We start from the raw sequence: 13,931 nt of genomic DNA on the forward strand, positions 1-13,931 counted from the left end.
TTATGGCAAAGGAACTCTATGTACTTTAACATATCATGGAAGAAGCAGTCAAAGAAAAAGCAATAATATACATAAGCATCTCAATAAACCTCAAACTCATTAAAAAAAAATATCACTTCTACAATACCCAAGAACAAGGGCTTTTGAACATATTAACAAAGTAACACACATTTAGGGATTTCCCAGGGGATCCAGTTGTTGGGACTCTGAGCTTCCACTGCAGGGGGTACAGGTTTGATACCTGGTCAGGGAACTAAGGGCTTCCCCGGTGGCTCAGTGGTAAAGAATCTGCCTGCAATGCAGGCAACACAGGAGACTTGAGTTCAATCTCTGGGTCAGAAGATCCCCTGGAGGATGAAACAGCAACCCACTCTGGTGTTCCTGCCAGGAAAATCCCATGGAGAGAGGAGACTGGTGGGCTATCGTTTATGAGGTTGCAAAGAGTCAGACATGACTGAGCAACTGAGCACTCACAGGGAACAAAGATCCCACATGCTGTGCAGTGTGGCCAAAAAAAAAAAAAAAAAACCAATAATAAAATAACATGCATATAATAAGCAGAGTTATTCAATGAATATACTTAAATAACCAGCCATACTTTTCCTCCATATTAAATCAATTTAAAAAGAAACATCTCAGTAGCTAACTGTATAGAAGTGTAACTATAATAATAATAAGGATTACTTCAATTAAAACCTGCTTACAATATTTTCTTAATTTTATTCTATTTATTTAACTATACTGTTTGCCCAAAGCACCAAGCAAAGTAATTTTCTGGAAAGTAAAAAGAATTTTTTTAATCCAATCTAAAGGGAAAAATCACTTAGATACCTAGGCTTGGGTCTGACTGCTTGAGAAGAAATAGAAAGCTAGAAATAGAATTATCAGCATAAAATTCAGATAAATTCAGAACTGAAAGGAGAAATCTATCAGGGAATTCCAAAATTTTAGTAATATGGCTTTTTCCTGGACTTTTAATATTGCAAGTCTGAGATCTCTTCTCTCAGTATGAAAATGAGAAGTCTGTAATACTTTTTAGGAAACTCAATGGTTTAGAAAAATCACTTCATTAAATTTTCAGACTCATTAAAAGTCTTGTTTTCATTATAGAATAACCCTAAAGAGAAGAAAGAAATTTCCTGAAAACTTTATATTTGTTCTCCATAATTTGATGATACAAACACCTAAATTCTAGAATGACTATAATTTTTTAAAAGATTTCTCTTAATTATCATGGAAAGCATGATAATAAATGGTAATAATGATAATAATGGTAAAAATGATAATAAATGGTAATAACCAAGGTAATATAAGTATAAAAGTTAAAGAAAAAGTAAATAGTCTGCCCTAATTGTTCAATAAAAGTAGTATTTATTGATTTTTATATTTTAAAAAGTTACCTTCAAAATCCACATCTCCAACCAACTTGGGTTTAGCAGTTATGGGATCTTGAATTCTATTTATTCCCACATCAATGACAGCTGCTCCTTCCTTGATCATATCTGCTGTGATCAGATTTGGAATACCTAAAAAAGGAGATCGGAATGATCAATTTAGTACTGAAAAGAATATCCCACCTGTAGGATTCTTATCAATTTCAAGATACCTGCAAGAATGAATTAGCTTGTTTTATAAAAACTGATAAAAACTATTAACCAGGGAAACAATTAAACTTCATATAGTGAACAGAAATATTTTGAGGCTGTAGAAATAACATTTATCCATCAAATATATAATAGAAAGCCAGAAATCAGTATTCCAACCACAACTCTCATCTTTGTAAGCAGCTTTGACATTATGGTCAAACCTAGGGGAATACAGAATAAAACGACAGGGCAGCAGGCAAATTCGAAATAAGAGGTCCATCTTCCTTCTCTGAGCAAGGTACTTCCACCCCCTCCCTGGTGCTCTTACCTGCAGCGGAGATCACAATATCTGCAAGAGCTGTATGTTTCTTTAGCTCCTCCTTAGGAGTGTATCGATGAGATATTGTGACAGTGGCATCGCCTATGAGTTAAAAAACAGATGTCTTGATTTCTGAATCAAAGCTAGGAATGGATTAGATCTCAGTTAGGCAAGCCATGCCAGAAATTCAAGACCTCTGAAAAAATAATTGACAAATCTTACACCATACTTTCTGGGAAGCCAATTGTCATTAAAAAATAACAACAACAACTAATACTCAATTTCTTGTAACTTTTACCTGTTGGTCCTAGCTCTACCCTTTGGAGTCATATATCATTAGATTTATTCCTTATCCTTTTTAACAGTCTTTCTAAACAAAATGTCACTAGAATTACTCAAGGATTTTTCTTAAAAGTGTGCTGAAAGATATGTGGAAATATTTAGTTCTGATATATTTTATCTCTGATATAATCATGTATGGTCATATTATGATAATCATATAACTTTGATTTGAGAGTTTTTCTCAAATTAACAGAATTTGACATAATGATGACACATTACAGTCATATGAATTCAATCCTTTGCAATGGTCTAAGATATTTTTTTCCTATCAAATGGCACAGATGAGGATACTAATTTTGAATAAGTTATACTTCTTAACTCCAACTATCAAAGCCATAACTGAAAATTCTAATTGTCTATAACCATGCTTCCACTCAAAACTCAAATTTCTGAGACATATCTACTTCTGAACTAGTTCCATACTGCTGCTGCTGCTGCTGCTGCTAAGTTGCTTCAGTCGTGTCCAACTCTGTGCGACCCCATAGACAGCAGCCCACCAGGTTCCCCCATCCCTGGGATTCTCCAGGCAAGAATACTGGAGTGGCTTGCCATTTCCTTCTCCAATGCATGAAAGCGAAAAGTGAAAGTGAAGTCGCTCAGTCGTGCCTGACTCTTAGCGACCCCATGGACTGCAGCCTACCAGGCTCCTCCGTCCATGGGCGTTTCCAGGCAAGAGTACTGGAGTGGGGTGCCATACTAGTGAATATAAATTAACTCTCAAGTAACACTGAGTACATCTTCTTCCACAAAGATTACTCCCAAAGTACCTATTAACAAAACTATAACAGAGACAAATAAAGCTTAACAAACACCTCCAAGCATCCACAGGGTAGTCTCTCTCACAAGGGAGAGGAGGACACCCTCCCGAGAGCAATATTCTTACCTCCGGGCCGTTCATGTGCCCCATCTGTGTGCAGCAACATTGCAATGGGCATTCCAACATTTTTTGACCTTCCGGCCACAACCACATTCTTCCCTAGGGTTGGAATGCCTATGAAAAATGAATATATTTGCGTTTCACACAGTGCCAGATTATCTTAGAGCACCTAAGAAAAAGGAAGACTGACACCTTAGGATGTAACTCTAATTGTGATAATGAAGGAAATTATCAGCTTATTGACTCATCCGTCAACTGAACCATCACTTGCTACACACAGTGAAAGCTGAAAGGAAACACGAGCTGCAAAGTGTTATACGAATGTGCACCATCACCACTATCAAAGCTTAAGTTTCCTTCAGAGTTTTCTGGATGAAGCAGCAAAAACAGTTGCAGGCAATTGCTAAGGGAGTTAGGCTCTGGGGAGTAGGACTAGATGATCTAAGGGGGGTTTCCACTGTTTGTTCTGTAGGAATTTTTACCATTTCGTAAGTATGTTTTGATAATACTGAGATGGAGATACCTACCAGTTCGCTTAATTATTTCCCACACACCCCATGGAGTAGCTGGTAACATGGAACACTGGTCCAAACACATTCGCCCTACATTAATTACATGAAAGCCATCGACATCTTTGTCTGGAGAAACAGCATTGCAGACCTTTCTCTCATCGATGTGCTCTGAAAAAGAAATCAGAGCAGTGGTCAAGTCACTGTTGCATAGTCAGCACTGCTTGACTCCAGCGTACTCGAAACCCATTCCCCTTCTATAACTCACCCCACAACTTATTCATCTGTGCGTTGGGAACACACAGCAAGCAAAGCCAAATGCCAAGACCAAACCAGTGTCCTCTTGTCCTCTCCAAACCACTTCCCTCCACTGTCCTTTGTATTAAGACCTCAATACCAAGTCAGGGAGTAATTGGTATTCTGAGTAGGTCGGTCCCATATCTAACAACATACTCACTCTCTTGAGTTTACCTCCCCTTTCTTTAAGACAAATACATATGAGGAGCCAATTGTATAAACTAAACAAGCCTCTCCACGCCTCAGAGATCATTTTAAATAAAGCTATGTAAATCTCACCTGGAAGAGGCAGCTGAACAAGGAGGCCGTCTACATTATCATCATTATTTAGTTTATTGATCAAATTCAACAGTTCTTCCTCTGAAATTGAAGCTGGTTTCAGAATGGTCTCACTGTTGATTCCTATAAAAAATTTTCAAGGTTAAAAAAAAAAAATAGACTATGGAAGATGGCGGAGGAGGAGAACACACAGCTCACGTCTCCTCACTCTGTGTCAGAGGTGCGTCAGAGAAGTTCTTCTGGAGCGCGTGCTGGGCACTGGCAGAGGGCCTCGGACACCTAGGGGGATGGGAGGAGTCCCAGCGCAATCTTTATTTCAGAAAGAAAAAAATTTTTTTTTCTTTTCTGTTTAGTGTCCTTCCCAGGTAGGGTGTGGGAAGGAAGTGGGGAACAGTGGAGGCAGGACAGGACCAGCACCCCTGGGGGAAGCTGGGGGAGAGGAAGCAATCCCACACTCAGGGAAGCATCCTCACAGTGGGGGGTCAGCAGGGAAAGGCAAGGATCTTAGGGGGACCTCAGGATGAGAGGGGAACGCAGCAGCCAGTGTGTGGGGGGCAGGATGGAGTGGAGCCTGTGCATACGGTCCATGCCGCAGCCCTTCACACCCCAGTCTGTGTGTCTCATGGTGGGGAGGAGGGCTGGGTGCTGCAGAGTGGGATTTGGGGAGTGGATCCGGGGAGGGGACAGCAGTTGGTGGTAAGGGGATGGCCTGAGGTGTTGGTGGGAGGAGGGTCTTGGACCACAATGGCAGCAAGGCACCATTGTTGAGTGGCACATGAAGCGTGGGGCCACCAGGGCAGAACCTTTCCCGGCCCACCAACCCAGCTTCCTCGGGCAGTAATGGGAGCACACACCTGCCCAGGAGGTGTGGCAGGCTCGCTCACCTCTCAAGCCACAGTCTCCCCACTCTGCTCAGGCCCTGGCAGGCTGCTGGGGTTCCAGCCTGAGCCCCACCTTCACCAAGGCCTCCTCTGGCTGCTGGGGTCCCAGTGGACCCAAGCACCACCCCTGCTCAAAGCCTCTGTGAGTCATGGGTCCAGGCAGGCAGAGGGCTGCCCACCTCCAAGGCTTCTTCCAGTTGCTCCAGCCCCTGCAGACATGCCCATGGAAGCCTGTGCTCCAGTCAGCCTGTGCTGACACGTGTGCTCTGGGCCAGCTTCAAGAGCAGACCCTAGTGGAAGGAACACACACAGAGCTTTTCTTTGTTTGTTTTTTTAATTTATTTTTTCTTTTCTGCTTAGCTTTCAGTTTCAGTTCAGTCACTCACTACTGTCCGACACTTTGTGGCCCCATGGACTTCAGCACACCAGGCTTCCCTGTCCATCACCAACTCCTGGAGCTTGCTCAAACTCATGTCCATCGAGTCGATGATGCCATCCAACCATCTCATCCTCTGTCATCCCCTTCTCCTCCTGCCTTCAATCTTTCCCAGCATCAGGGTCTTTTCCAATGAGTCAGTTCTTCGCAGCAGGTGGCCAAAGTATTGGAGTTTCAGCTTCAACATCAGTCCTTCCAATGAATTCAGGACTGATTTCCTTTAGGATTGACTGGTTTGATCTTCTTGCAGTCCAGGGGACTTTCAAGAGCCTTCTCCAACATTACAGTTCAAAAGCATCAATTCTTCGGTGTTCAGCTTTCTTTAAGATCCAACTCTCACACCCATACATGCCTACTGGAAAAACCATAGCTTTGACTAGACGGACCTTTGTCAGCAAAGTAATGTCTCTGCTTTTTAATATGCTGTCTAGGGTTGTCAGTTTTCATTCCAATCCCAAAGAAAGGCAATGCCAAAGAATGCTCAAACTACCGCACAATTGCACTCATCTCACACACTAGTAAAGTAATGCTCAAAATTCTCCAAGCCAGGCTTCAGCAATATGTGAACCATGAACTTCCTGATGTTCAAGCTGGTTTTAGAAAAGGCAGAGGAACCAGAGATCAAATTGCCAACATCCGCTGGATCATGGAAAAAGCAAGAGAGCTCCGGAAAAACATCTATTTCTGCCTTATTGACTATGCCAAAGCCTTTGACTGTGTGGATCACAATAAACTGTGGAAAATTCTGAAAGAGATGGGAATACCAGACCACCTGATCTGCCTCTTGAGAAATTTGTATGCAGGTCAGGAAGCAACAGTTAGAACTGGACATGGAACAACAGACTGGTTCCAAATAGGAAAAGGAGTACGTCAAGGCTGTCTATTGTCACCCTGTTTATTTAACTTATATGCAGAGTACATCATGAGAAATGCTGGGCTGGAAGAAGCACAAGCTGGAATCAAGATTGCCGGGAGAAATATCAATAACCTCAGATATGCAGATGACACCACCCTTATGGCAGAAAGTGAAGAGGAACTAAAAAGCCTCTTGATGAAGGTGAAAGTCGAGAGTGAAAAAGTTGGCTTAAAGCTCAACATTCAGAAAACGAAGATCATGGCATCCGGTCCCATCACTTCATGGGAAATAGACGGGTTAACAGTGGAAACAGTGTCAGACTTTATTTTTGGGGGCTCCAAAATCACTACAGATGGTGATTGCAGCCATGAAATTAAAAGACGCTTACTCCTTGGAAGGAAAGTTATGACCAGCCTAGATAGCATATTCAAAAGCAGAGACATTACTTTGCCAACAAAAGTTCGTCTAGTCAAGGCTATGGTTTTTCCTGTGGTCATGTATGGATGTGAGAGTTGGACTGTGCAGAAGGCTAAGCACCAAAGAATTGATGCTTTTAAACTGTGGTGTTGGAGAAGACTCTTGAGAGTCCCTTGGACTGCAAGGAGATCCAACCATTCTGAAGGAGATCAGCCCTGGGATTTCTTTGGAAGGAATGATGCTAAAGCTGAAACTCCAGTACTTTGGCCACCTCATGCGAAGAGTTGACTCATTGGAAAAGACTCTGATGCTGGGAGGGATTGGGGGCAGGAGGAGAAGGGGATGACAGAGGATGAGATGGCTGGATGGCATCACTGACTTGATGGACATGAGTCTGAGTGAACTCCGGGAGTTGGTGATGGACAGGGAGGCCTGGCATGCTGCGGTTCATGGGGTCACAAAGAGTCGGACACGACTGAGAGACTGATCTGATCTGATCTGAGGATTGTCATAGCTTTTCTTCCAAGAAGCAAGCATCTTTTAATTTCATGGTTGCAGTTACCATCCAGAGTGATTTTAGAGCCAAAGAAAATAAAGTCTGTCACTGTTTCCATTGTTTCCCTATCTATTTGCCATGAAGTGATGGGACCAGATGCCATGTTCTTACTTTTTTGAATGTCGAGTTTTAAGCCAGCTTTTTCACTCTTGTCTTTCACTTTTCATCAAGAGGCTCTTCAGTTCCTCTTCGCTTTCCACCATAACGGCAGTATCATTTGCATATCTGAGGTTATTGATATTTCTCCCAGCAATCTTGATTCCAGCTTGTGCTTCATCCAGTCTGGCATTTCACAAGATGTACTCTGCATATGAGTTAAGTAAGCAGGGTGACAATATACAGCCTTGTCATACTCCTTTCCCAACTTGGAAACAGTCTCTTGTTCCATGTCTGGTTCTAACTGTTGCTTTTTGACCTGCATACAGATTTCTCAGGAGGCAAGTAAGGTGGTCTGTATAAAAGAGATAATGAATGAGAACCTACTATATAGCACAGGGCTTCCCTAGTGGCTCAGGGGTAAAGAATCCACCTGCCAATGCAGAAGATGTGGGTTTGACACCAGGGTAGGGAAGATCCCTTGGAGAAGAAAATGGCAACCCACTCCAGAATTCTTGACTTGGAAATTCCATGGAGAGAGGAGCCTGGTGTGTTACAGTCCACAGGGTTGCAAAGAGCCGGATACGACTCGGTGACTAAACAACACCAAGAATAACTGTACGGCACAGGAACTCTACTTCATGCTCTGCGTGACCTAAATAGGAAGGAGATCCAAAAAGAGAGGATCTATGTATACATACGACAGCTTTACAAATAGCTGAGGAAAGAAGAGAAGCAAAAAACAAGGGAGGAAGGGAAAGGTATACCAACTAGATGCAGAGTTCCAGAGACCAGCAAGGAGGGACAAGAAGACCTTCTTCAACGAACAGTGCAAAGAAACAGAGGAAAACAACAGAAAGGGTAAGGCTAGAGATCCCATCAAGAAAACTAGAAACATCAAAGGAACTTGTCATCCAAAGATGGCCACAATGAAGGACAGAAATGGTAAAGACCCAATAGAAGCAGACGAGATCAAGAAGGGATGGAAAGAATACACTGAAGAATTGTACAATAAAGATCTTAACGACCCAGATAACCACGATGGTGTAGTCTCTCACTCAGAGCCAGATATCCTGGAATGTGAAGTCAAGTGGGCCTTAGGAAGCACTGCTGCCAATAAAACTAATAGAGGTGATGGAAGTCCAGCAGAACTATTTAAAATCCTCAAAGATGATGCTATTAAAGTGCTGCACTCAATATGTCAGCAAATATGGAAAGCCCAGCAGTGGCCACCGACTGGAAAAGATCAATCATCTTCCCAAGAAGGGCAGTACTAAAGAACGTTCAAACCACTGGACAATTACACTCATCTCCCATGCTAGTAAGGTTATGCTCAAAATCTTCTAAGCTAGGCTTCAGCACTACATGAAGCAAGAACTTTCAGATGTTCAAGCTGGGTTTAGAAAAGGCAAAGGAACCAGAGATCAAACTGCCAACATTCACTGGATCACAGAGAAAGCAGGGGGATTCCAGAAAAAATCTATCTCTGCTTCATTAACTATGCTAAAGCCTTTGACTGTGTAGATCATAACAAACTGTGAAAAACTCTTAAATGGGAATACCAGAACATCTTACCTGCCTCCTGAGAAATCTGTACCCAGGTCAAGAAGCAACAGTTAGAACCAGACATGGAACAACTGACTGGTTCAGGATTGAGAAAGGAGTATGACAGGCTGTTTATTGTCACCCTGTTTATTTAACTTATACACAGAGTACATCATGCAAAATGCCAGGCTGGATGAAGCACAAGCTGGAATCAAGATTGCTGGGAGAAATATTAACAACCTCAGGTATGTGGATGATACCACTTAAATTGCAGAAAGCAAAGAGGAACTAAGGAGCCTCTTGATGAGGGCGAAGGAGGAGAGGAAAAAAGCCAGCTTAAAACTCAATATTAAAAAAACTAAGATCATGGCATCCAGTCCCATCCCTTCATGGCAAAGAGAAGGGGAGGAGGTGGAAGCAGTGACAGATTTCCTCTTCTTGGGCTCTAAAATCACAGTGGATGGTGACTGCAGCCATGAAATTAAAAGACTACTATTTTTTGGCAGGAAAGCTATGACAAACCTAGACAGTGTGTTAAAAAGCAAAGACATCCCTTTGCTGACAAAGGTCTGTATAGTCAAGGCTATGGTCTTTCCAATAGTCATGAGGAGATGTGAGAGCTGGAAAATAAAGAAGGCAGAGCGCCGAAGAACTGATGCCTTCAGAATGTGGTGCTGGAGAAGACTCAAAAGTCCCTTGGAAAACAAGGAAAAAAGACCAGTCAATCTTAAAGGAAATCAACCCTGAATACTCATTGGAAGGACTGATGCTGAAGCTCCAATACTTTGGCCACCTGACGTGAACAGCTGACTCATTGATAAAGACCCTGATGCTGGAAAAGATTGAGGGCAGGAGGAGAAGAGGGCGAAAGAGGATGAGATGGTTGGATGGCATCACCGATTCAATGGACATGAAACTGGGCAAACTCTGGGAGATGGTGAGGGACAGGGAGGCCTGGAGCGCTGCAGTCCATGGAGTGGCAGAGAGCTGGACACGACTGGTGACTGAAGAACAGTGACTGATTCACTTTGTTATAAGAAGAAAGAAACACAACACTGTAAAAAGAAGTATACTCCAGTAAAAACTTCTAAAAAATTTTAGGCAAAAGTATTCGAAGAATAAAAGAATAAAATAAAATAGAGGCATTTATTGGGGCAAGGCTACACTGCCTGCCACGCTATCAGCAAGGCTTTTAATCATCACAACCGCCCTGGTAGCTGGAAAGCTTCAACAGGCTCACAGAGGTAACCTTGAGTAACTTCTCAAACAAAACACTAAAAGAGTACTAGCTTGGTACTTTCTATGTATTATTCTACATAATCTTCATTAACCTCGTCTTATAGACAAGGCTCAGAGAAACTGAAATACAAGCCGGCTAGTGACAAAGCCAGTCTTTGCAGTTCCAAAGTCCATGTTCTTTCCACTATACCATGCTACCTCCCATTCCAAAGTTTTAGAAAGCCATAGCTTACTAGTTTCTAGATGTTCTAAAGGTTTTACTTTTATAATTTTGTTTATAATTACTCTGGCCATGCTGGGTCTTTGTTACTGCGTGGGCTTTTCTCTAGTTGCGGTCAGTGGGGTCTGCTCTCCAGCTGCAGTGCGCAGGCTCATTGCAACAAGGCTTCCCTTGTGGAGAAGCTCAATAGTTGTGGGGCATGGGCTTAGCAGATCCATGGCACATGGGCTCTTCCCAGATCAGGGACTACACTTGGGTCTCCTGCATTAGCAGGTAGATTCTTCACCACTGAACTACTAGAGAAACCTAAAGGTTTTTTAATGAAGAGGGCAGGAGGCCTCAATCCTCAGTGATAAAGAACAGAGTATGCCAAGGGCTCATGGTGCAGTGGTCTCACAGCCCTTCAGAAGGGTGGGCACACAGTACTCAGACCACTGACCCACAGAGAAGCAGGCAGGGGCACAGCTGAGCCTACTCACCTCTGATCTGTGGCCACACAGTCTCCAGGACAGTGAGACCTAGAACCCAAACCTCCCATCATTCAGACCTGCTCCTTCTGCATCCGAACCCTCAACCACGGCTAAACTGTATGCTTTAATTGGCTTTGGAACCACTGGTGGAGAAACCACAGCCTATTTCAAAGAAGCCAGAGTCATTTCCTGCAAATCCATGACTATATTCTAGGCCACATCACTGAGGTCTCCTCAACCAAATGCTCAAATACTTTAGTCACAGACTCATTGCTCAAGGAAAGCAGATGTAAACGGTGTTCAAGGTCACTTATCAAAGTTGGCCTGTAACAGAATTTAGATTACATTCCAGAAGACACCAAGAAACCAACCATATTCCTCCAGTCCTAGTCTATAAACCTCCTTTCTGACAAATATTTGGATTCAGTTGAACGCATTAGCCTCCTCTGTTTGGGTTTCCTAAGCAGAAAAAAGAAACGTAAGTTACAATAGTTTGCCTCCGATTAAATCTCAATTTAACAGTAGTTGGGGTCTGAGAGTGACACATACCCACGCTGGCAGCTGCTCTGGTTTTGTTGAGGACGTAGGACTGACTCGCAGGATTCTCTCCAACCAGAACCACGCTCAGGTGTGGCCGCTTGTTGCCTGACGCCACCCACTCTTCCACCTCCTGCCGCACTTCCTGCTTGATCTGCTCAGCAAGTTTCCTTCCAGAAATGACAACAGCTTCATTTCTGCAGAAGGCAACAGAATCACAAAAACACATGGCTTGAATTTTTGTAAAGAATAAATAAAGACTACGAAAGTGTCATTAAGTACCAATAACTTTGGGTGGAAGGGGAGGAGGAATTGGAAGAAGATGGTCAAAAGGCACAGTGGGCCCTTCTATTTATTCGTTCCCCATTCAAGGATTCACCAACCCACGGGTTGGAAATACTTGGAAGGAAGTTCCAAAAAGCAAAACATGAATTTGCCCCGCACCTAGTAACTATTTACATAGCATTTACATTGTATTTACAACTATCTACCCAGCATTTACATGGTATTAGGTATTATAAATAAATAATCTAGAGATGATTTAAAGTATATGGGAGGATAGGTTATATACAAATACCATGCCATTTTTTATAAAGGACTTAGAGCATCTGGGAATTTTGGTATCCTTGGAGTTCCTGAAACAATCCTACTCATATACTGAAGGATAACTGTACAAACTTCTAGTTATAAGATTAACAAGCACTAGGGACATAATGTCGGAGAAGGCAATGGCACCCCACTCCAGTACTCTTGCCTGGAAAATCCCATGGACGGAGGAGCCTGGAAGGCTGCAGTCCATGCAGTCGCTAAGAGTCAGATACAACTGAGCGACTTCACTTTCACTTTTCACTTTCATGCATTGGAGAAGGAAATGGCAACCCACTCCAGTGTTCTTGCCTGGAGAATCCCAGGGACGGGGGAGCCTGGTGGGCTGCTGTCTATGGGGTCGCACAGAGTCGGACACGACTGAAGCGACTTAGCAGCAGCAGCAGCAGGGACATAATGTACTATATACAGTGAAGACTTTAGTTAACATTGCTGTATAATATATAGAAAGCTTGCTAAAATAAGAGATCCTAAGAGTTCTCATCACAAGGAGAATTTTTATATTTTTATAACAGTATCTATATGAGGGTTTCTCTGGCGACCAGTGGTTAAGAATCTGCCTTGCAATGCAGGGGACACAGGTTTGATCCCTGGCCCAGAAGATCCGACATGCCACAGGACAGCTGAGCCCATGGGCCACAACAAGACAAAAGCCACCACAATGAGAAGCTGGAGCACCACAACCAGAGAGTAACCCGGCTTGCCAAAACTAGAGAAAGAATGCGCGCAGGAACAAAGACCCAGCACAGCCAAAGATTAAATAAATATTTCTTAAAAACATATATCTATATGAAATGATGAATTTTAACTAAACCTACTGTGGTAATCATTTCACAATGTATGTAAATTACACCATCATGCAGTATCCCTTAAACTTACACAGAGATGTATGTCAATTATTAAGTTGCTAAGTCATGTCCGGCTTTTCTGAGACCCCATGGACTGTAGCCCACCAGGCTCCTCTGCTCATGGGTTTTTCCTAGGCAGAATACTGGAGTGGGTTGCCATTTCCTTCTCCAGGGGATCTTCCTGACCCAGGGATCAAACATGCATTTCCTGTATTGCAGGTGGATTCTTCATCACTGAGTTACTAAGGATGTGATGTATGTCAATTACTTCTGAAGAAAACTGGAAAAAAAACTTTCCCAAACTAAAAGTTTAGATTAGACTATGTAGTTCCTAATCGAGGGACAACTAAAATCTGAAGGAGAGGTTCAAGTGGTAAATCTGTGTCCAGCTACATATTTAAGAAAATAAAATTGATTGAAATAATTACTACCATTAATCTAAACTTGGAGAATTTAAGTAACTGATAATTAGTACTTGACATAATGTCATGTCACTAGATGCCATGTTTAGCTCTTCTGAATCCAGAGTCTAGGTTCTTAATGCTATACCATCCTGCCTCCTGATGTCTGACAACTGTAGGAAAAAAAAAATGCCGTTAACTTGCAATGTTTTATTTGATCTCTCACCGCTATGATGTTAGTTTGTTCTCTATGCTTATATTCCATTTGTAGTTTATATTTTGCCCGTGTTAGCATCTAGTCAAATGTTTTGAATCATTTCCCAGTTAGTGAATTGGCTTTTAATCTATATGTACTTTTAAATATTTAAATGATGTTATGCAGTTAAACCAATAAACAATATACTGGACAATACCTACTGCAAAATTTCAGGCTAAAATTGAAGAAAATCGGGAAAACCACTAGGCCATCCAGGTATGACCTAAATCAAACCCCTTATGATTATACAATGGAGGTGACAAATAGATTCAAGGGATTAGATCTGGTAGACAGAGTGCCTAAAGAACTATGGATGGAGGTTTAATGTTGTACAGGAGGCAGTGATCAACCATCCCAA

General features: G+C 42.4%; 1 protein-coding gene across 2 annotated transcripts in view; it reads right to left on the reverse strand.

Annotated features, from left to right (window-relative positions):
• MTHFD2 (methylenetetrahydrofolate dehydrogenase (NADP+ dependent) 2, methenyltetrahydrofolate cyclohydrolase) overlaps window positions 1-13,931 on the reverse strand; it is a 52,155-nt gene that overhangs the window by 2,021 nt on the left and 36,203 nt on the right. For both annotated transcript variants that reach the window (XM_059891248.1, NM_001075755.2), the window contains 6 exon segments: window positions 11,475-11,659; window positions 4,210-4,332; window positions 3,652-3,804; window positions 3,131-3,238; window positions 1,915-2,007; window positions 1,401-1,526 (listed from right to left, as the gene is read on the reverse strand). In XM_059891248.1, coding sequence (XP_059747231.1) covers window positions 1,401-1,526; window positions 1,915-2,007; window positions 3,131-3,238; window positions 3,652-3,804; window positions 4,210-4,332; window positions 11,475-11,659 — 788 coding nt within the window.

Source organism: Bos taurus, chromosome 11 (assembly GCF_002263795.3).
Source record: "Bos taurus isolate L1 Dominette 01449 registration number 42190680 breed Hereford chromosome 11, ARS-UCD2.0, whole genome shotgun sequence".
NCBI classification, from domain to species: domain Eukaryota; kingdom Metazoa; phylum Chordata; class Mammalia; order Artiodactyla; family Bovidae; genus Bos; species Bos taurus.